Source organism: Pectinophora gossypiella, chromosome 10 (assembly GCF_024362695.1).
Source record: "Pectinophora gossypiella chromosome 10, ilPecGoss1.1, whole genome shotgun sequence".
NCBI lineage: Eukaryota > Metazoa > Arthropoda > Insecta > Lepidoptera > Gelechiidae > Pectinophora > Pectinophora gossypiella.
In genome coordinates, this window is record NC_065413.1 from 14,895,469 (window position 1) to 14,919,538 (window position 24,070).

Consider the following 24,070-nt stretch of genomic DNA (forward strand, 5'->3'; position numbering starts at 1 on the left):
TCCTGGTCGGAGTCCATTTAGTGAATGAAGAAAGCCCGTGACGTTTACAATGGCAAGATCGCGGTTTGCTCGCCACGATCTCACCTCGCCGTGAAATCGCTGAAAAATCGCCGGACAAATCGCTAGTGTAAACAGGCCCTTAGTAGTAATTTATCGTTCGCCGGCTTTTCACTTTATTTTCTCGGGCTATTATTATTCACGAGGTATAATAATAATATGGTAGTGGGCTCTATTTTTCGCATTTAAACACTATACTAGCCAACTACCCTGTGAGAAACGGGATAATGCTAGGGGGATGATACAAGCTAACTTACCTAGCTCCTTCCAGAAGCTTCCTGGGCCGTTCGCAAGCTTCGCGGAGCGATCTTGTTTACTGTAGGATTTGTGAAATGTGCCCGTTATGCTGCAACTCCTACGCATTCCAGGATGACGTGGGGGGTTTCTTCTGTCTCAAGGCAGCCTTTACAAACTGGGCTGTTTGTAAGGCCTATGGTGGCCTATGGTATTATCTGTTAAGTGGTCTGTGACCAGTAATGGTGCCCACCATTATTCGAAGGTGTTTTCGGTTCACTGCGTTCAAAAACGGGAATCGCTGATGTGGGACGAAAAGCCGCCAGACTCAAATGGGATTGGGCCAGACATGTTTGTCGCATGCACCCTGAGCGGTGGACACGGATCGTCACGTATTGGGTGCCTCATGACGGGCACAGGCGACGTGGTAGACCTCGAAAGAGATGGCGTGAAGACTTGGATGCTTGTCGGCTACGCACAGGACCGCGAAAAATGGAAAGAGGAAGGGGAGGCCTTTGCCCAGCAGTGTGATCTTGTAGGCTAGATTAGATTAGTTTTCGGTTCAATCTGAGCAGTTTTCTTGTGAAAGGCTTCGATATGGACGTGAAGACGCTTTTCGACTGTCTGCAAGTAGCCAGGTGAGCCCATCTCTCGTAGGTATTTAATTCTAGGGGTATACATACATACATATCATAAACATCCTATACTTACTGGGTGTTACTGACACCGTAACGAACACTGAGGGGGATGATTCAGACCATGATTCTGAGTCGATACCTATCAAGTGGGTATTCCTGTCTGTGGAAATTCATTTAAATTTTTGTTTTTTTTTTTTAATTCTTTTCCGTTCCACACACAGAAAATTCCACTTGATATCAACTTAGAATCATGGTCTGAATCATCCCTCAAAGTTTTCGTTACGATGTCACTAACACCCTTTATATTCACGGGGTGTACATACATAACATAAACAGCCTATACAGGGTGTTAGTGACATCGTAACGAATACTGAGGGGGATGATTCAGAGTATGATTCTGAGTTAATATCAATTGGAATACATCCCACTGCTGGGCACAGGCCTTGCCTCATTCAACCTTTGGAGCATACCTACTCAGCCATGCTGCTCCACTGCGGGTTGGTGAAGGTGTAGGTATAGGAACCATCAATACAGGTCATTTCGTCACTCCTGATAAAGCGGTCATGTTCGAATGAGAACACCTTACGTTATCATAGTAATAACAGGCGTTATTAATTTCTCGGTCACAATAATGATGACATCTCGCTGAATATTTAATGTTTTATAATATTATCATATTCTAGGTCGCCAAGTCGCCTAGCAAGCCGCTAAGGTCACAATCACAAATACTATAAAGTTGATATTATTATTTCACGAGAAAGAGGCGTGTTTTTATTATTAGGTTATGATAGGTCAGAAACAGCTAGTGATGTGGATGCAACGGCTAGATGTGCCAGACAGTGTTGTTCCGAACCTCAAAAGGTCGAACGGAACCCTTATAGGATTACTTTGTTGAGCGTCCGTCTGTCAAGACCTTTTCAAACGCAGTAAAAACCCGTTATTATGTGTTTTAATTATGTAATACTTATGTCTACGGTCTTATGAAACTGTATAAAAACCAAGCTAAACCAATGCAAACTAAACATATGACCATTTTTTGCCGGTTGCGTTTACAAACTTACGTTTGCAGTTGTTTAACAGATAGCGACGTAGTCGATGTATGAAACAAACAGTTTTACAACAGCAAAATATAATTGTTTTTCAATTACAAACTTATTTGCAGTTGGGTTTTGGTGGTTGGCATTCAGGGTCTGATAATAACCAGAGGGATTTTTTTGCGGAACGTGGCAGAAGAAATGTGGTTGACCTACCTCATCAACCACCTTATTTTAAAACTAACTTAGTAAGTTGTTGTTACTAATCCTATATCACACTCTGGACACTTCATACCTCGTTTTACACAGACACTACACATTTACGTTATCGTACACGCGCATCTGTGTGTGTGACTTCTGACACCGTACGATTTAAGTCTAAACTATGTACAAGGGGGGTGAGGTAAACCTAGCCCAGCCGCTGGTGGGGAGCGGAGAGTTGCCGTTCTATACGTAGTATTATTCCTTATTCTATGCCTATATGTTTAATAACCCTCAGGTATGTTCTCCGAATAAACAATTGTTGAATTTGGATTTTGAATCAACTTTGGTGTCAGGACAATTATTGAGCCGTCAAAGGCTCCTGACATGGCTCATGGCCATTACCGTACTTACATCAGTAAGCAGTAACAGGGACAAACGGGCTTCCGAAGCACGGATCATCTTATTTTCAGAAGTTTCAGACAATCGGGTGATCAGCCTGTAATGTCGTAACAAAAATAGGGATTAAAAAGTGATTTTTGTGCTATGCCATCGCCAGTATTGCCATTTTGGAGGACTACCCTACCATTTCTTTGCACTTCAGAGTGTTGCTCTGGCAATACTAATACTACATAAATTGTGAGGTTATGTAATTGTCTACGTGACTGTATCCTCAGACTGTATCAACAACAAATGTATGGCATAGGTTATGATGATTTTTTAACATATTTCTACAAAGAGAATCGGATCAAAATTATGATGGTAGGAAGTACTATTTCATACGAGTTTATTGACATTAGTTACATACTGAAGTATGCAAGCGTTCCCCAGATAATAGGTATTTTCAAAACGTCAAGCCAGCGGGATCAAAGAACTGCCTTTATAACTTTGGAACCGTTGAAGTACTCATTTCGGTATTTTGTAGGGGGTGAGTACTATTTCGGTACTATTTTTTGGCGTTTAAATCAAAGCGAAAGACCTTGTCGTTAACTCTCGCCAAATTTCGCTCACCGTCAAACTAGCAAGTGCAATAAAACATGGCTATAAATCCAGAACCGTGATGGTACTAATTTTTTTACAACAGGTACTATTTTTTTTACAACAGGTACTATTTTTTTTACAACAGGTACTATTTTTTTTACAACAGGTACTATTTTTTTCAATAAGAGTACTATTTTTTGGTATGGTCAAATTATTTTTTCGTGCCCATTTTTTTTTGAGGCCGCTAGCTTGACGCACACAGAATCTTTCAATTATTTTTTTTTACATTTTTCCTCACCTTATGGTTGTCTGGAAGAAATCGCTTTAAGCGATAAGGCCGCCATTGGCCATGTACTTAGTTAAGATACTTTTTGTAATTATTTCTTTTTTTATTTTGGTGCAATAAAGTGTATTTGTATTTGTAAGAATTTATGAATATAGGGAAATAAGAAAAAAAAAACTCGCTATACATTAAAATATGCCAAACTATTTAATCCACAGGTAATAAACTCTCACCTACCTAGTCGGTCGTAATATCACAACAAGAGATACCCACATGTTACAATGACAGATCACACTAATATAATACTAGGATACATGTATACAGGGTGTTGTTGAACAAGTATTGTAGAAATATCGACTCACTAAAGCGATTATCATTGACGTGCCGTCCTGGGAATATTCTTACTTTGGGAACATACCTCGCAGAAAAAGGCGCAAAAGTTGTGTAAAAAGAGCTTTATTACCTAAACTTTAGGCAAATAAGATCAGAGAACAAGAAAAATCATTTTGAAAAATAAAAGCAGCCAGTGTCTTCCACGTTGAACGCCAGACTAAAATTCATGGTCTAGCCGAGTGAGTTTTTGATTTTTATTTTGTTGTGTTTTGTTCAGATGATATTTTTATTGCAGGTTTGCTAATTTGTCCACTAATGAATTGCCTATGCCAGGTCCATCAAGTGCTACAGTCAACTACAACTCTCAACAGTACTTACTGGAATCTAATCTGGTAAATAAAAGGGTCTTCTTTGAATGATTTAATTATTTTTTTTATACCTTATGTCTGTAACTGAATTTGGATCTATCTATAAGCCAAATTTTATCCAAATCGGTGTAGTTGTTAAAGTATGGAAAAGTAGCAGATTGAGTTTCTTTCACATTTATAATTTTTAGGCTTCACAATCAACACTGAATGACATGGACGACTCATTTAGCAGACAAACAAGCTACAGATACTACCGACAGCAGCAGGAGGATCCTATTTATCAGAATCTACAACAGGTAAAAAGAGTTGTGGGACAGATGTCAAATGGTAGACATTGGTGTTTGACATCTCGGAAAATAATGAGTAGATCGGCGGCCTATTATTTTTTAGTTATTTCTAGACAATATTCACAAAAAAGTCTCTACTACTGGACAATTCTCATATTTTTGGCGTGGCCCCAGGGGTAAGTCCATCGCCGAGCATACGGTGTCCGTCATGGCGTTCAACGTGTTACTATTAAAGAGTGACACTATTAAATCATTAATAGTTTAATACTACGTATTGAAAGGACACTCTCTGCCCCGCACCGATACAAGCTTGGATTGTCCCAAACACACCCGCCCAGTATCGGCCTCTGTGGTCCAGTGGTTGAGCGTTGGGTTCACGACCTGGAGGTCCCGGGTTTGAATCCTGGTGGGGACATATCACAAAAGTCACTTTGTGAGGCCCTGGTTTGGTTTGGACATTGCAGGCTGATCCCCTGAATGTCCGAAAGTAAGACGATCCGTGCTTCGGAAGGCACGTTAAGCCGTTGGTCCCGGTTACTATTTACTGAAAGTACGTAATCGGTACATGAGCCGGGTCAGGGGCTTTTGGCGGCTCAATGATAACCCAGAGACCAGGGTTGATGAGGTTGGTAATTCACCTCACGACCCTTTTTTTTTTTTTTTTTGACGTGACTTATTGTAGATTTGCCGCAGATGGCATTAACTACTTGGCCGGACAAAACCTCACGACCCACACGATAGAAGACCCGCCTCGTAGCGTGTCACTTTTGTGTCTATTTAAGATTCAGACGTAAGACGGAGTAAGGGAGCGCGCGCGGACTATCTGTCTCCCTCGCACGCATGGTGTTAAGCGGAACACACTGCATGTGTACTGTCGGCGTAAGAGCAAGATCTTTGTATGGAGGGTCTGCCTAAAATGATTGACAGGTTTTATTTCCACAGAATAAACCGCCAGACTTGCTTCACGCCTATTTCCCACCGGGATAAGCAGAAACTACGGAATTCTATTCGATCCGGTCTTTATACACTTCTCTTGCTTTCTCTTTTTTTTAGTTATCTCATGAAGATGTTTATAAAGATCATCCGCTATCAATCGATAATATGTGTTGACGCTCTTATCGATGTCGATAGTCAGTCGATTGTTTCACAACACTATTACTTGCACTTGTATTTCATGAAAAACAGTAATTTTACTCTAAAAAGATACGGCCTTCTATTGTTATATTTAAATTTGAAGTGCTACATACATTAAAGTATTAACTGACCATACTAGAGCTGATAAAATACTCATTATTCATTATCGATAATCAAATAATCGTTAGTTTAGCAACACTAACACATTGATATGATTTTTAGATATATTTTAAACATAAACAGGAGGTTCAAAGAATAATTTCATGAAATACAAATACAGATTAGAAATAACATTTACATAATAATTGTACTCGTTAAAAACATTCAAATATTTTCAGTATTATTACCAAATACACTTTTCATAAAAAATCGAAACATACATCAGAAGTTTGTTTTGTAACGATTAACGAAAAATATCGATACGAATATTACGAATTCAAAAACAAACTAATTATATTAGGTTTTTAATTCTCAATGTTAACGTTCGAAATTCAAATTGAAAAAAAATAATTCAACTCGTGTTTTGTTGAAAAAACATTAGGAAGTGATTTTTGATGAGAAGTATATTATTTTATATTTGAAAGTGATACCAATTATATTTATGTATGTATTAATGAATAAACATCAATAAACAGTATATAAATACATGAGTTTACATACAATAACACGATTTAACAAACTATATCGTAATTATGATTAAAATCATATAAACTTTACAAGATCCGTACATTCATTTTGTACTTAAATAACGAGTGAAATATACCGTGCTTCAATAAAATTATTATCTTTTCATTATTTTAAACATATAAAGGTGCTGAATTCTGTAGACACCATCTAATTTTAAGTTATACCTGTTATTTTCGCTATTGACGGATGATTGACAGCTGCAAATTTTTAAATTAATGAATAGTGAATGAATGAGCGAATCAAATAGGTATTTTGCTAGTATGCAACCTGTTTGACGCATGCTATCAACTTAATTCTGTTGGGTTATTGGCCAATGTAGAGGGTTATTTTAGAAGAAAATTGATGTGTGTTCCTTAAATTTTATGCCTGTCGATTACCCGTCCCTTTCCTTTTCGACGGATAAGAAAATGATAGGTATAACCTAAAATAAAATTAGACGGTTTATCAGCACCATTGCCAGTCTTAAAGAATTAATGACAGGTATATTATATGACGCGCCTTCCACATTTAACCAGATCGCCTAGCCAAGTTGCAAATGATGCCACGTGTGCAGTCGCTCAGATAACGTAATACGTAGTATGGAGTATCGAATATACTATGTAAAACAGAGGATCCCTCGCCATACTAGAAAACTTGTCGCTAAAACGCGTGCAAGTAAAGCGCCGGTGGCGAGCATTTGTACTAACTGACAGTGTTCATGTTGATACGACACACTGTCACTAGATGGCGCTTATTTATATTGTGTAAACTTGTACCATTGGCGCCATCTAGTTGCGAAATAGAGTCAATGCGCTTAGTACAAGAAAAGTACCGGTGAGCATTGGTACAGTCATGAGCAATATGTATAATGTACCCACTTTAGGACTCTGTCGCACTAACATATTTGACATTTAGTGAGACTTACAGTTCAATTTGTCAAAAAAGTTAATGTGACATAGTACCAAAGTGTATACGTATTAATGCTCGTGACCGTACTAAATCTAAAATTTATGGATGGGATCAGATTTGATAATATAAATAACCCGTTTGAATTAGATCACCTTGCGTGAAATACCTGGGAGGCGTCCGGATTCTTCTGCGCGTTACATTAGCAAGGGTCGAAATAGGAATATTTGCAACTTGGTTAGATTCTGATCTGCCCACTCGTATGGCAAGAGTTGGTGTAGGAACCTGGTCTCCTTACGAAGAATTCGGCCTGTGACGTCATTAAAGGGCTTATGTAATTTGTCTGTCAGTACTATTCAGAGGCGAAGGACAGTACAGCTTTGAAATAGACTACACTGGGCGCTATCTCACTCGCGTCAGATAATGTAATGCGGAGCGAAAGTGTGATATCAGGGTTGTCATAACCCGCTAGAGAGATGTAATTTCTTATAGCTCCGTCTACTCGATGCCTCCTCCGCACCCCCGCTTCTGTGTCGAAACATATTTTTTTCTCTATTTTAATCATATAGGGGCGAACAAGAAGACGGATCGCCTGATGATAAAGATAAAATGAAATGGATTGTCTGTTCAAAAATTGGGAGACCTTCCTGTATTCTGAAAATTCGTGAGAAATTATGAGAATTTCACTAGAAAAGGTGCCATTTCGGTAGGAATACCGAAAATTCGGTAGATTCGAGGACACTAAGCGAACTCCTCTTTTCTTATTCTGTGGTTCATAGATGGCGCGTCGTGTCCTCATTCAGGGTAGTTGATGATAAATTGTAATTTTGTGATAATAACATGTAATATATTTCACGTGTTAGTCATACACGAATATCCTGATTTCATATTCTGAATATCGTGATACTGATTGCGTATCCCGAATATCCTGATGCGGATTGCATATTCTGAATATCCTGATACGGAATGCGTATCCCAAATATCCTGATGCGGATTGCATTACCCTTCCAAACCCGTCTAGCTAAATTTATCCGTAACATAATTTAAAAACTGAGCTTTTTTCGCGTTGGTAATTGGGTCGAGTACTAGGTTCAAGATAAATTATAAAATTCTGATTACTAAATAAAGACAGATCTTTTTTTACCTTTGATGGATTTACTCTTGGCCCCAGACTTGCCCGAAGGCATTGACGAGGCCTAAGATGGAGCGAGCTCGCCCAGAAGGTGCCTGTTCACTTTGGCCTTGAAAGAACAATTTGAAAAAGTGAGGCAGCCAGTGTCATTACTATTGAAGAACTTATATAACAGGAATATTCCCACTTTGGAAAAATTCCCGGGAACGGCACATAACTGATAATAACATTGTATGATGTGTGAACTCACAGGCTAGCTCAACCGCGTGTTAGGGGAGATACAGTCATGAGCATTATCATGTATCCACTTTAGAACCCTGTCGCACTAACTAATTTGACATTTAATGAGACTTAAGTTCATTTAGTCAAAAGAGTTAATGTGACAAGGTATCAAAGTGTATACATGTTAGTACTAGTGATCGTACAGTGAAGCGGAGCGGAAGCAAAGGACCAATCACACGTGGGAGATAGCAATCTAGCATCTTCTATCTCTCTCTCGCACGCTGAGTTTGATGGACTACTATACATTTTCGCCTGCCTCCGTTCCGCTCCATGGCTGAAACGCACTCTTAGGCCGCGTTATAATAAATCTTATACCAGGCAGTTACACACATCTTATAAAATTGTAGGGTAGTTAGTTACATTTTGTTAAAATCTATGAACTATCAGCCAGTCTCTACTACATTCTTAATATAAGTTAACAAACAGACATTCTAAACAAAAAATAAAGTTGCTAACAACTACCAATTTCCGATCATTTTTCACAGTAAATCCATTAGACAATTTCTAATTTTGGCCTGATAGGTTCAGTCTAGGAACGGTCAGGTAAATATTTTGAAAAAAAAAAGACTATGTTTTTCGTCCAATAAACCATTGATATGTAACATTAAAAATTTTAGGTAAATAGAGTAACAAACACAATATATATTTTTTAAATAATACACTTAACCAATTTAGATTTCTTAATATTACAATATAGATAACGATGAAATTCCAATAAATATTTTAGATTCAATATATTATTTGTTTCGCTAAGCGACATTTTTGGCGGAAATCTAGCCAAGAGCCGTTAGAGAATATCGATTTTGTCACCGTCATTTTATCGATTCTAATGTTATAGTTATGTCGTTTTCTCGATTGATGCTAACATGTGAACCCAAATGAGTCATGTCGTTATGTCAAAGTTCGAACAAAATCACGTGCTACGCATATTAGGGAAAAGAACATATTTATCGATTTCGACAAAATTTATTGAATCGATCGATAATTTTATCACGATGCGCATGTTAGCCAAGCTGGACTCAGTCAAGATAACGACTATATTCCTGATTGGGGTAAGCAGAGGTATAGCCATAGTATGAAATAGGTACTAGCGTTTTACCGAGCTTTTTCTGATTGATGTAAAATCAGTGGTGGTTTGACTTCCTTTATTGATGATTTGTTCACGGTATTTGCACACCGTACCCATTCAAATACAACAGTAATTTTTTGTTTTGTCGTTTCATAAAAAGTATCTCATGCGACTAAGTTGTCAAGTATCCTATTGAACCGGGATTTCCCGCTCAAAAATCAGAAATTTCAACAAAATATTGTATGATGTATTTTTTTTATTTCAATACTTGTTTTGTATGTGTGTGTATAGTCTTTTGATTGATTTGATTTGATTAATATTGGATATTTTTAATCTGTATGTTTGTGTAATGTTTAAGACTGTAATCTCGCTTAGCGAAACAAGCCTAGCCCACCCAGGGCTACCCTGGTCCATATAAGAATAATATTTAAACGCTTTCAATATTGAGCCACACATTAGAATTTACTAAAAACACAATTCAACTATTTTCGTACGAGCAGAGGTATTGCTTCAAGTGACTTAGTACTTGAAATTAAAATATTTTATTACCTCAAAATGCTTGGTCATGTGACATTTTGCCCGGGGCCGTCACATTTCAATAAACTGTCAAACAGTATAACTTGAAACTAATTTCATTTAATTTAGTTTATTTTGTGATATATGACGTCACACGAAGCACAATCATGGCCGCCTGCGTTTCGGGTCAAACACAGATCAACAAAATCGCATTCTTATTTTGAAAAAATAAAATATTAAAAAATATCTTATTAAAAAAAAAACTGTTGGATAATTAACGTTCCGTTTTCGCGGATAAAATACCATATCCGACATATTTCATATTTTATTGTTACAACTGTCAGGCAATTCTTTGACCGTCATTTCCTGGTAAGTCTTAGGATTCATCGTACTATTGGGATTTTACAGTAACAAAGGTGCGGTGTCATAAAATAATATTTTAACATAAGTGATATTAACATGGGGCCCAATATGAAAGCTTTTATCACAAACAGTCTACTTACACCTTCTCAATAAACATTGAAGAGTACATTTCGATACTACGCCAAAAAGGTATACAAAACACAGTCACATATAACGCGTTGCTCGACATTCAGTGATCTGGATATAACTTTTCTGTTAGAACACTTATTTTCTGTCCTAATACAGATAACGTATCCCGAATATCCTGATACGGATTAAGTATCCCGAATATCCTGATACAGATTGCATATTCTGAATATCTTTATACGGATTGCGTATCCCGAATATCCTGATACGGATTGCATATTCTGAATATCGTGATACTGATTGCGTATCCCGAATATCCTGATGCGGATTGCATATTCTGAATATCCTGATACGGAATGCGTATCCCAAATATCCTGATGCGGATTGCATATTCTGAATATCCTGATACGGATTGCGTATCCCGAATATCATGATAAGAAATATTCAGATCACTAGAAACTTTAAGTACAGTCTCGCAACGCACTTACCATATAAACATTCAATAAATACCAGAACGATATCCACTTTCCTCTACAAATATTGGAAGTTTTTCGAATATACAAATATATTTTGAACTTTATTACGGTATTATTTACAGTTTAAATGTATATACTATGTTCTTTAGATAAAAACACTTTGGAGTTCGTAACAGATGAACTGTTTTTGATGTACTTTTCAAGTCTTCAAAAATGGAAATATCGCCTTTACCATGGCAGACGCGACGCGACAAATAACAGTGATATAGTTTTATATACTTCTCATGTTTACATTATTTTTGAAATATTTATTCAGTAATGAATGACGGAAAGCTCGGTGAGGTGTGGGTACAGTCATGAGCAATATCATGTACCCACTTTATAACCCTGTCGCACTATCATATTTGAAATTTAATGAGACTTATGTTCCATACGGTTGCGTCTTATGTTTAGGGTACCGTAACTTAAAGAGAAATAGGGAACCCTTATCATCACTCTCGCTTCCAACTGTCATATCACAGATGAAACATTATTTCCTATCCATTGCCATTTTATCACCATACTCGCTTGTCAAAACAGTTCACCTGACGCGAATATAAATATAGATATACAAAATCTAACTTCAAAACATGTTCGGGATCACCTCATTCAGTTAAAACTTCACTCGTTCATTTCATTCATTCACTCTTCAAAGATTGATGAAATTAGTTTAAACTGAGGCTCTTAAAGGTCTTTTATAATATGAAGAGAACTAGTAAAACTTAAAATTACCTATTTCCTCACTCGCCAGCTGATACACTCGTCTAACTTGTCTGACAACGTATCAAATACTTATCTGGCAGTTAGAAGTACTGTTATCAAACACTTATATCGACAGATAGGCTCATAACCAGACACTATTTGCCCAATAGTAGTAGTAGGTTATCAGCATGTGGTAAAAACTTTGGATTCGAATTTTAAGTGAAAAATGGCGTCCGCGGCACGGGTATGTTATCGAGATGTATATCGAGGGCTTTGACATTGTACGGCTATTAGTCGAAAATGTGCCGCGGGTGCTAAAATAAATTTAGTTTTAATTTAACTTGAAGATACTTGGTACCTAGACAATCTTTCACCCATTGAACCAATCCCACAATCTCTTTTAACTATAACGGAGTGATTGCATTACTCCTTGAGATAGCCCCGAACAACACTATACTGAATCTATCTTAATTCACTAAATCACTCTAAATCAAACACTAGATTATAAAAAGGTCAATACACTTGCTACCTGGGGCACAGTTCTGAAGGCGACACCTTCCATTGTAGGAGTGCCACTAATCACTTAAGCTTTTATAAAACCCAACACTGTTATTATATAAAAAAGTCAATATATACTTTCTTGTACAGCTTGCTCTACGCGAACCTATCCCACTTTCCTCTAACACCGAAGGAGTAATTATTAGAGTTGCCACCCCTAATGCAATAATATCGTAGTTTATAGCATGGTATAAGACGAGGGGGGGGAGGGGGGGTTAATATGGCCACACCGAAGCAATATTGCTATTTGACAGTTGTTTGCATTGCGCACTTACTTTTATATGCGCAAATGTCAAATTGCAATATTGCTTTCTTAGATGAATTGCTTCGGTGTGGCCATTTTAACTCCCTAGGTATGCTCAATCGTATGACATGCCGCCATTGCTAGCCCATTGATGACGTATGTGTTACCACTGTGTTACCATTAAATTGGTATCTCCAACATTCCAAGAACGTAAATTTTATTATTGAAAATTAAATGAATTACTGACTAATGTATTTAATAACTAATACTTGTCACATATGTAAAAATCATTAAAACTGTAAGTAACTCTTTTATTAAATTCTCAAAATTTCCTTGCAAAGTAAATATAAAAACGATGGTCGTGGGTAATTTATTTTTTACGAAATGGCAACACAGGGTCGGATGACGTCAGCTGGGCTAACCTTGAAATGTTAGCTGTCACTTTTGAGCATACCTAGTCTTCTTATACCATGGTTTATAGTTAGCCCATGATAATACGAAGTAATGTACACTGATAGGCAAAAAAATCGGTTCAAGTTCTGTTACCGGGCATTTGGAAAAATACTCTGCTCTACGTAAATGACGACTAGTATTCTTTTATTAAATGACTCTGGTTAACTCACGGCATATAATCATTATTTATTGTAGACAGTTATTAACAACCCGACAACAGAAATCGAGTCGATTTTTATGTCCGCCAGTGTAGTACACAAAAATAATATAGCACTTTAAAGTAATAATATTATCTATGCAGGCACGTCCCTACACCGACAATTTTGACGCTCGTATGTTTTTGATCTTTCGTGCTTTCAAAACAACTCCTGGCAAATTAAGAACGTCAAAATAGTGGTTGAACGAAACGTACGAAACAGAGGAACCTCTATGCCGGTCTTACCCCGTATTAGCTATATAATTTTACTTTATCGCTGTTTAAAATTTTTTGACCGGATAGCACCCGAACGCATTTACAAATGATCCTGATTCTATATTTAAAAAATTAAAACAAGAATGTATATTTTTTTTAAATGTTGTCTTCACAGCTTGCCTGTAATTCTCCTACGTCGAGAGCTTTGGCACTACTTAAAGAACTCCTAGATAAAGTCCAGGATACTGATGTACTTGCAGATAGTCGCGGGGAACAGGTGGTTCATTGAAGTTGTATTTGTGGGAGACACGGCTTCCGTGCCTCACTTAGCAGGGTCCACAGAATACCAGCGTCATGGCTCGCGCCGCGGCTTATTCTGAGTGAGGCCCTTTTATAAAGAACACCACCACCATCGTTGACCAGTCCATACACTCAATTATTTGTATTTCTCGTGTAAGTTGTTTTTATTATGTGTTTTGATTGTAAGTTATATGTTACTGTGGTGACCCTTTATAATAAACGTTTCTTTCTAAAAATAATAAAGGTGGCAACTCTATAGTAGTTGGTATTCCTCGGCTACTCCTTGGTGAGGTAGAGGCGGCGGCCCGCGCGTGACAATCAGCGCGGCCGCGCGGGCGGGGCCGGCGGCAGCGCGCTGCCTGACAGGGACATGTGCAGCGCGTGGAGAGTCACTATCTCGCACACTATCGCCGATTCTATGTCTACACCTGAAACAATAAGATTTTTATTTACATACCTAACAAACATAAGATCACGCCTATTTCCCATTGGGGTAGGCAGAGACCACGGAATTCCACTTACTACGATACCCCACTTTCGGTTTTTCCACAATTATCGGACTCATCATCTGGGTCCGCTTACCTAACTTGAAGATTTGACAGGTCCGGTTTGTTATAGAAGCGACTGCCTGTCTGACCTTCCAACCCGCGAAGGGAAATCTAGACAAATAAGATAAGAACAAAAAAAATTTAACGTACCTGCATGTACTTCTTCCCGAGTAAGCAATATTTCTTGTGTGACCTCTGGCGTAACCAGTATCACCCTGTGATGCCGTGTTTGCAGCATGTTCGCTACCACCATCTGAAGTTCAATATTATTTATTTAAACTTCATTTTCTGTGAACACCTGCCTTCATGGAACTTTGACATTAGGTTTATTTAATTATTTGAATTTCGAATGGAAGATTTAAGAAAGGAGAACTATGACATTAGGTTTATTTACTTATTTGAATTTCGAATGGAAAATTTAAGAAAGGAGAACTATGACATTAGGTTTATTTACTTATTTGAATTTCGAATGAAAGATTTTAATAAATGGGGTATTTCATTGACGGGTTCGATAAATTTTATGCCTGTCGATTACCCGTCCCTTTCCTTTTCAGCAGGTAAGAAATTATAACTTAAAATAAAATTGGCTACTTGATGAAATATGTCGGATATGGCAGTTTATTATTTCACGATAATAAACCATTAGTTCTTTTTTATTAATATAATTTTTAAATATTTTATTTTTACAAAATAAGAATGGGTCGTTCTTCTTTTTTATCGACAATGATCTGTCCTTCGTTCTGCTTCTGATAAGTTATGTTTTAGAATTTTGTTTCATGTTTCCATTGTCCAAAAATATAGTTATCTTATTATACTCAAAATACAAGCAAAATACTAATCGGTTCCTCAATTAGTCCTTAAAGAAGCTTGATTGTTTTTCACAAAATTCTGTGACAAAGTGGTAAATTAAAATGCTGTCTCCGATGAAAAGGACCACTCTGTCACAATATTTTTTGGAATGTGTCTACAAAGAAAAGTATGTTACCAAGATAAAGAGAACCTCTAAATGGTCCTCTACAGACACATCTTTATATGATGTGTTAAAATATTTAATGCCGTTATAATTTTAAAGATGTTAAATCCGATAAATTGAGAAAATTTCTTTTTATTGTCGATAAAAAAGAAGAACGACCCGAATGCGGTTTTTGTCTGTGTATTACAAAACCCGAAATACGGTGGTCATGATTGAGCTTCGTGTGACGTCGCATTTCACAAAATAAACAAAAGCTATTTGTCAGGTTTCAAGTTACACTTTTTTTTTTTTTGTTTTGGTTTTCCCCGAAGGGTAAGGCAAAGGGAACTATGCCCATACAGCCATGTCTGACGTATTTTTTTTCTTGATGATTAATGAAATGATGAAAGGTGATGATGATGAAACCTAAGCCCCCACCCTCGGAGTAGACTCCTACTCCGAACCCCAAACGAATTAACTCAAAAGTCCGCATAAACTTTTGAGTTATGAAGCGGCTTCCCGGCACGAAGCGAAAATAGGCAGATTTTCATTTTTCATTTCATTTCATTTAAAAGAATGTTTAATGAGCATTTAATAAAAAAAAAAAAAAAGGTTCGCACACTTTGTTTATTGAATACTCCAATATAATAACACTTGCGAATGTCTTCCAACTAACTTAATGCGATCATTAACCACAAAACACCACTTCGTATTAATTATTTAGATTACTCAATGAAGAAAGCAACTGTCCCGTTCCCGTCTCCCGCCGAAAAGCCTTCAAGTTACACTGTTTGACAGTTTCTTTGTTTGTTGAACTGTGACGTCACTGGGCAAAATGTCATGTGACCAACCGTTTTCGCGCGAAATTTAAAATAATTGAAAAAAAAAATGTGATATCTTTTAAGATAAGAAATATTTTAAGAGGTATAAAATATGCAATTGTAATTTTTTAAATACTTATCCGAAGACTGTCAAGTACCCAATTAGGTGGCTGCAGGAATCAGGACCATTGTATAGGCCAAGTACTACTATATTTACTTGCCTTTCATAATTTATCTCAGTAAAACACCCTATTATACATTGTTTTAAGTTTACGCGTTTATTATCATAATTAAAACATATAATAACGGGTTCTTACCTTACTTACAAGCGGCAAAGAAAGAGGGTAGACAGATATATCTGCCCATAGAAAATTATGGATCTACCTACTCCACTCCAATCTCATCAGTCATCCCGTGATCATGGCACTTGCAATACTGTCGAAATATCGGGAGTCTCATATCGCTATTTTAAACGCTGTAAGAACCCGTTATTATGTGTTTTAATTAAAACACCCTTTTGTGCGCGCCACTGAAGAATACCTTACCTTATGTTTGTACTTATCCAAAGCGGCTCTGGCTTTGGGTATGAGCAGGTTCTCATCCGTCTCCAGCTTGAAGGAGACGACGTAAGCCTCGGGCACCCACAGCGAGCAGAGCGGCGCCAGCATCTTGGGCACCAGGTGCAGCTGGATCACCGGGGCGCCGCTCTCCGACTGCATCTTGTGGGTCGGCTGCATCAACCAAGGGGTTGACAGTCAGATACCATGTTTATACATTGTTTGTGGTTATCCTCCCCCCCCCCCCCCCGACCTTCCTTTTTTTGACAGCTTTAGACCTGTCTTTATTTAGTAATCAGAAATTCATAATTTATCTTCGACCCAGGATACTACCCAATTACCTTGGAAAATAAATTTTCGTAGGAATCTATCTATCTCACACGTTTGCAGCCCCCACTAAACTCAAATTCAAAAATATCAAGATTGGTAACATACAATTAACTCGCTCGCAACTCGCAACAAACTCACTCGTCATTTCACATCATCATCATCAGCCCATTAACGTCCCCACTGCTGGGGCATGGGCCTTCCCTATGTATGGATAGGGAGATCGGGCCTTACACCATCACGCGGGCCCAGTGCGGATTGATGGTTATTAACGACTGCTAATGCAGCCGGGACCAACGGCTTAACGTACCTTCCGAAGCACGGAGGAGCTCGAGATGAAAACTTTTTTTTGTGGTCACCCATCCTATGACCGGCCTTTGCGAAAGTTGCTTAATTTCAACAATCGCAGACCGAGCGCGTTTACCGCTGCGCCACCGAGCTCCTCACGCGGCTCATTTCACATACTTCACTCATAATCAACTAACTTACATCGTCATTTATACCTATTTTAAACGTAAATATTTTTTTTGAACATTTCGTCCGCCTAACACTATTGCAGCTTCTCACAACCTGTGTAGACGAGGAAAAATGTCTGCAAGAAAAACCTCGGCACACATCTGGCGTCCCCCTCAGTTAGAATGGGCAAAGCCACGGTACTAGAACTATGTTTTTTTAAAAGAATAAAGCAAATAAAAGTGCTGTTACTAACACAGTTGGCTCGACCATTATAGACGGCGATACGGCTCGCCATCAATCATGGTCTAACAGAAAGCTCGGTGAGGTGTGGGGTACTTAGTTCATCTTGCGATGGATGTACCTTTAACCAGACCAATTGGTCTATAATCGTGAGCGTATGTTATGTGTTATGTTGCTAATAAAGTAAATCTAATTCGACTTACCACTCTATCCTTAGGAATATAGAAATCGGAGACGGCAGCTGCTAAGTATAGTACAGCTCTTGGGCCAAGGTTGGCCAAACATTCACATGCGGCCCGGAGAAGCCAGAAATACTCTGAGACTGTGGTGAAGGAGACGTGGAGGATGGCGCCCGCCGCGTGCGCAGCTTTGTATCGTAGTAATATGGGCGCAAGCACGTCTACACTATCCGGCTTCACTGTGGAATCAGACATTTACTTTAGAGTTCTTAGGCATATGGATGTAAGCAGCATCTCCCTAGCATTATCCCGTTTTCCACAGGGTCCGCTTACCTAATCTGAAGATTTGTCAAGTCCGGTTTTTTACAGAAGCGACTGCCTGTCTAACCTTCCAAACCGCGAAGGGAAAACCAGCCCAATACAGGTTAGGACATATACCTCCGAAAATGCATTCCTCGGGAATGTGATTTCGATAATGTCCCCATCAAAAATCGAACCTGGACCTCCAGATCGTGAGCTTAACACTCTAACCACGGAGGCCGTTATGTGGAGGCTGAATAGCATTTTCTTTTTGTCACAATAAATCACGTCAAAATAAATGTTTTGTGATTGAACAAAATACCTGTTATACTAGTATTCGGGCCCCGTTCCTGAATATCCAGCATATCCAACAACTTCTGCCCGCTGAAGTGTCTCGTGAAGGGTTCCAGAGACTTCTGCCGGTGCATGAAGATGACGGCGTAGCCCTGCTCGAGGAAGTGCTCGGCCGAGGCGGAGCCCCGCGTGCCTGCGCTGAAGTTGTCCACGAAGCGAACTGTGTTGTGCTCGAGGGGGACTGTCGTTCCACCAGACTGGAAGGGATAATACCCGTTACTTAATATCCCCACCAATCGACGGGCAATGACGGGCCTAGGGCGGTGCGAGCGGTGCGATCGCACCGGGCACCATTTTAGGGGGGGCGCCAAAATCAACCAAGACGGGACCACCCTGGCTGGCAGCCCCGAATCTACAGGGGAGTAACTGGATTAGGCAGACCTGACCTGTGAATTAGCGCTCTTAGCGGCCACATAAACTCATATACAGGGTGCCAGTGACATCGTACCGAATACTGAGGGGGATGATTCTGACCATGATTCTGAGTTAATGTCAAGTGGGATTTTCCGTCGCAAAATTCACGATTTTCAATTCTATACTTTTGCGATATCCACTTGATATTATATAAATAATGAGCTGAATCATCCCTGTCTGTATTCGTTACGATGTCACTTACACCCCGTACAAGTACATACAGGTAGCCATACAAGTAGGTATAATTCTAATGGAATTTGTACAAAGCACACAGTGACGTAATAGAAAAACGTGATAAAATGTCGGACTAATTATTACGTTTTTTTTTACTAAAATTCATAAATAAGTTAAATAGAAAAAAAAATAATGTTTTTCGTTACTTTTAGACCTGTCTTTCGGGTATTAGTTTTTAAACTTATATTTAAAAAAAACTCACAGTGATAAGCACGATCTTATTCCCGTATTGGTCGTGTCGCTCGCAGAACTCTTTCAGTAGCGAGCGGTTGTCCTCGAAGTCTGTCGGCGGCAGGTGCACCGCGAAGAACTCCTCCCAAGAACTGCTCGCCATCGTGACCTGACGAGGACCAGCATGACGTAACATTACTTAAATCAGGGACTTACCAAGCCACGTTTCCCGAAAAAAATACATGGCGCTGAATACTATTAATGTTATATTCTATTTTCTCATTGCTTGGGTACATAATTATTCAAAGATATAATCAAATGCATTAATGGAAGCACTGGAGAGAGAGAGAGTTCTGGAAGAAATGGAGGGGGTCTTTGCCCAACACTGGGACACTAGGCTAGATAAGAAGATAATCTAATGGCAGAGACAGGGTGTTCTTCTTCTATCGTGTGGGTTGCGACGTGATTTACCAACCTCATCAACCCTGGTGTCGGGGTTATTATTGAGCCGCCAAAGGCCCCTGACATGGCTCATGTAACGACTACTTACTTACATCAGTAAGTAGTAACCGGGACCAACAGCTTAACGTGCCTTCCGAAGCACGGATCATCATACTTTTTGGACAATCAGTGATCAGCCTGTAATGTCCTAAACAAACTGGGGATCACAAAATGATTTTTGTGATATGTCCCCACCGGGATTTGAAGACCTCCGGAACACAGGGTGTTAGCGACGTCGTAATTAGTGGGCTTTGCTTTCCGCATTTACACTCTAAGATGGCCCATTATGCGTGCCCATGCTAATGAGCATTATATGGCATTATATGCCATGGCCCATTATTGTTGACTACGTAAGCCAACCTAAATCCTGCCAGAAGCTCAGAAGCCTCCTGGGGTTTTCACAGCAGCGACGTCGGAATAAAAACTTTGAGGGATGATTCAGACCATGACTCTGAGTTGATATCAAGTGGAATCTTCCATCACACAAATGTTGTTTTGGTAGAATAGGAGTACCAGTTTATGTATTATGTAAATTATGAAAAAGGACTCGCCCAATTGTACACGCTGTGGGACTGTCGAGGGCCTTATGCATTTCTTGGTGGAGTGTGACCGGAACAAAGAGATTAGAAATATCTACCACCAAAATCTACTTGGATGGGAGAGATTGGGTGCCTCTTGGCAGATCCAGTATCCGTAGCGGCAAGGCTTGTATACAAATACTGTAGTGTCATCAACACCAGCCCATTAACGTGCCCACTGCTGGGGCACGGGCCTTCCCTATCTAGGGAGATCGGGCCTTACACCACCACGCGAGCCCAGTGCGGATTGGTGGTTATTAACGACTGCTAATGCAGCCGGGACCAACGGCTTAACGTGCCTTCTGAAGCACGGAGGAGCTCGAGATGAAAACTTTTTTTTGTGGTCACCCATCCTATGACCGGCCTTTGCGAAAGTTGCTTAACTTCAACAATCGCAGACCGAGCGCGTTTACCGCTGCGTCACCGAGCTCCTCATCCTCATTGTAGTGTGTCTCTTATGAATAACAATCCCTGAACAGCATGGTGTAGTGCTGTAATGGTGACCTTTAGTAAAGTGATGATTTGATCATCATTAAACGCTGTAAACTATGAGGCTGGCCTAACCACCAAGAGTGGGTCAAGCCTCGATAAAAATTGGATTAGAAAAATAAATAGAATAGGAGTATTTCCCCATCACCGTGGCAGTGCCAGTTTATGTATTATGTAAATCGATTATTCATATTTTTATTGCATATCGATTTCGAAACCTATAAACACAATGTTCACTCAGATTTAGAAGTAATAAAAATGCACAATAAAACGGTACTGTAATAAAATTACGATAATGAAAGAGCTATGAAAATGCAGAACAATACCCAACTATCTGTGCCCTGTTTATCAAAACTTACAAGCCCTCTATTACAAGATATTTACTTGTAAAAATTTTCATTATTACAAAAAAGTGTTTATCAAAACTACACATGTGAATTACATGTTACAAGTGTCAATATTTATTTCACAAGGTATATTTTACAATCCCTCTAATTTTTTTGATAAACATAATATACAAGTACTTGTGAATAACTTGTAGCCTGTGAATGTGTAGACTTGTAAGTTTTGATAATCAACGCACTGGTATACAGGGTGTTAGGGATACCGTAACGAAAACTTTGAGGGATGATTCAGATTATGATTCTGTGTTAATATCAAGTAGGATTTTACATTGCAAAATTCATGACTTTTTTGGCATTTTAAAGTGTTTTCAATTTTGTAATTTTGCACATAAGGGTTGCTGAGGTTAGTCGGCCACCTTACAAGTCACGATAGAACAGACCTTCTACTTCTTTTTTCTTTAGAAGAACTAGTTAAAGTATCAAGTGTTTTATAATAGGATTGTTGAAAATAGACAAGTGTTCTGAAATACGATACTACACTGATCGGGATTTCATAGTTAGGTGGCTTCCCCCACAATATTCACTGCGGAATAATGTAATTTATCGGAAACCGACGGGCTTACTAAAATCAATTCATATTCTCTGTGCAAATTACCGCCTTATACAAAAGCCATTAATCAAGAATAGGCTAGTTTCCAACTAGTCAAATCAGTTACTTTTTTACTAAACATCAAAACACGAAATTACTATGGAATTTGTTTGAAAAAACACACTGTGATGTCATAGAAAAGATGATAAAATGTCAGACTTATTATTAAGTTTTTCTTATTTAGAATTCATAAATAAGTTAAATAGAAAAAAAAATGTTTTTCGTTAGTTTTAGATGTGTCTTATTTAGTAATTAGAATTTCATAATTAATCTTGAACCTAGTATGCAACCCAGTTGAATTGAATCACCACCTAAATATAAGCTTTTCACAAAAGCATCTATGATGCTAGCATGATCACTCGGGGAACACTGAGCAAACCCTTTGTTTGAACAAACCCTTGTTAAAAAAAGTAAAACAATTATAAGTTTAACTTACTTTCCAAATATTTATATAACTTTTCTCTTCCATCATCAAACGGTTCAGTATTATATAAAAGTGTATTTGTATCAGCCGTTCAAATTTTCAATCACTTACCCACCGAAATAAAATTGTTAGAGGGTAAGACATTTAAAAAACGTCTAAAAAATTGGCTAGTTGATATGGAATTTTATGACTTGAATGAATATTTTCAACAACAATGATATTTAAAATTGACAAATGTTTATAATGTGACTAATTATTAGGTACTTACTTAATTACTTGATGCTTAATACTGACATTATTTGTAATATTGTACGTCCGACATGGACATGCTGTTGAGACAATTTCATAATGTTTGACACCTGCATGTATATACCTACACAGCTTCTCAATAAATGTTTCTTGTTTGTTTGTTTGTTTGTATATGACTAGTATAATTGTATAAATAAAAGTATGTACTAGGTGTGAGCACTCAGCAATCCCTATTTGACCAGTTACGTATGTAATGCCATTAGCAGCAAATATACAACAGGTCACATAAAAAAATGTACTCCAAAATAGATAACAATACTACTAAAATAAAATGATGTTAAAGTTCTGTGTTCATATTTATTAAGAATTGAGAGAGGAATTAATTGCAGTCTCCTGTATTTCCAAATGCATATAACCCAGGTGCTTTCAAGGCCAGAGTGAACAGGCACCTTTTGGGCAAGCTCGCTCCATCTTAGGGCCTCATCAATGCCTTCGGGCAAGTCTGGGGCAAGAGCAAACCCATTAAAGGTAAAAAATAGAACTATTTTAAACATTTTAAAATGACTAATAGTTCTGATATCCTATTGCTATTAAGTACATGATATTATAGAACTGTGTACCTAAAGTGGCTGCAAGTCTTCTGATTACTTGTAGCCCTGTCCAACCCCTTATGGACATTAGAAAATATTATATTAAATTCTTACTATTACTTTCTTTGAAGTAAAATTTTACCAAGCAGGTGTCTTCACTCCCACACCTTTAATTAATTATTAAAATAGATGTCAAAAGAACATTGATTAATTATCTATGGAACACCTATGTTCAGACTAATAATACAAGGACACAAAAACATAGAAGTTCAGTATTGTTTACTTTTAAATTGGATTCTTATTGGTATCCAGTTAATTTGTATGTGCTTGCTATACTTACAACCTTGTTGAGAAAGCTAATTAATCAAAACGGAGGTTAGTTTGCCGGTTTTACGGAAAAAACACTTGCACTGATTAGAAATAGAGAGCAAATTAAAACTACTCTGAGGAAACAAGCACAGGGCGCGTCCGTCAAGCCACTGCCGCCAAAGAAACCTAACTACCTATCCACGAAATGTTTACACACAGCCCCGCCACCAAGCAGTATATAGGACATAACTAACCAAAGGTCGCCCTGCACAATTACTGAGTTTATTGAAAAATCAATGACATCGCCGACACCTTAAAGAATATCGACATTTTACGAGAACCCATGCCTTGTTACCTAAGAATAGCGATGTCCTTGGCCCTTGCTCCGCTGAGGTTGCAACGTCGACCTTCGATTGGTGTGTTTAACTTAGAAATAACGATAAAATCTTCGTTATATTCAGCGGAATACTCCAAACGGCTGACCGTCTTCGCCAATTTTGACGTTTAACTATTTCGTTCATAAATTTTTCAGCTTAGGGTTCAAGTGTTTTTGGCCAAATGAGCAAGAAACAAACAAAGGGAAAACCAAC

General features: G+C 38.2%; 1 protein-coding gene across 4 annotated transcripts in view; it reads right to left on the reverse strand.

Moving 5' to 3' along the window:
- LOC126369987 (phosphopantothenate--cysteine ligase) overlaps positions 1 to 23,971 on the reverse strand; it is an 86,771-nt gene extending 62,800 nt beyond the window's left edge. Inside the window, exons 1-7 of one of the 4 annotated variants that reach the window (XR_007566788.1) lie at positions 23,836 to 23,971; positions 19,379 to 19,516; positions 18,497 to 18,725; positions 17,899 to 18,113; positions 16,661 to 16,846; positions 14,493 to 14,595; positions 12,732 to 14,222 (exon numbers count right to left, since the gene is read on the reverse strand). Coding sequence is in view for 3 of the 4 variants with exons in the window: in XM_050014605.1 (XP_049870562.1) it covers positions 14,113 to 14,222; positions 14,493 to 14,595; positions 16,661 to 16,846; positions 17,899 to 18,113; positions 18,497 to 18,725; positions 19,379 to 19,510 (975 nt within the window). In the remaining variant the exon portion in view is untranslated. The other 3 variants (XM_050014605.1, XM_050014607.1, XM_050014606.1) reach the window with 3 other exon arrangements.
- Positions 23,972 to 24,070: the final 99 nt, after the last annotated feature.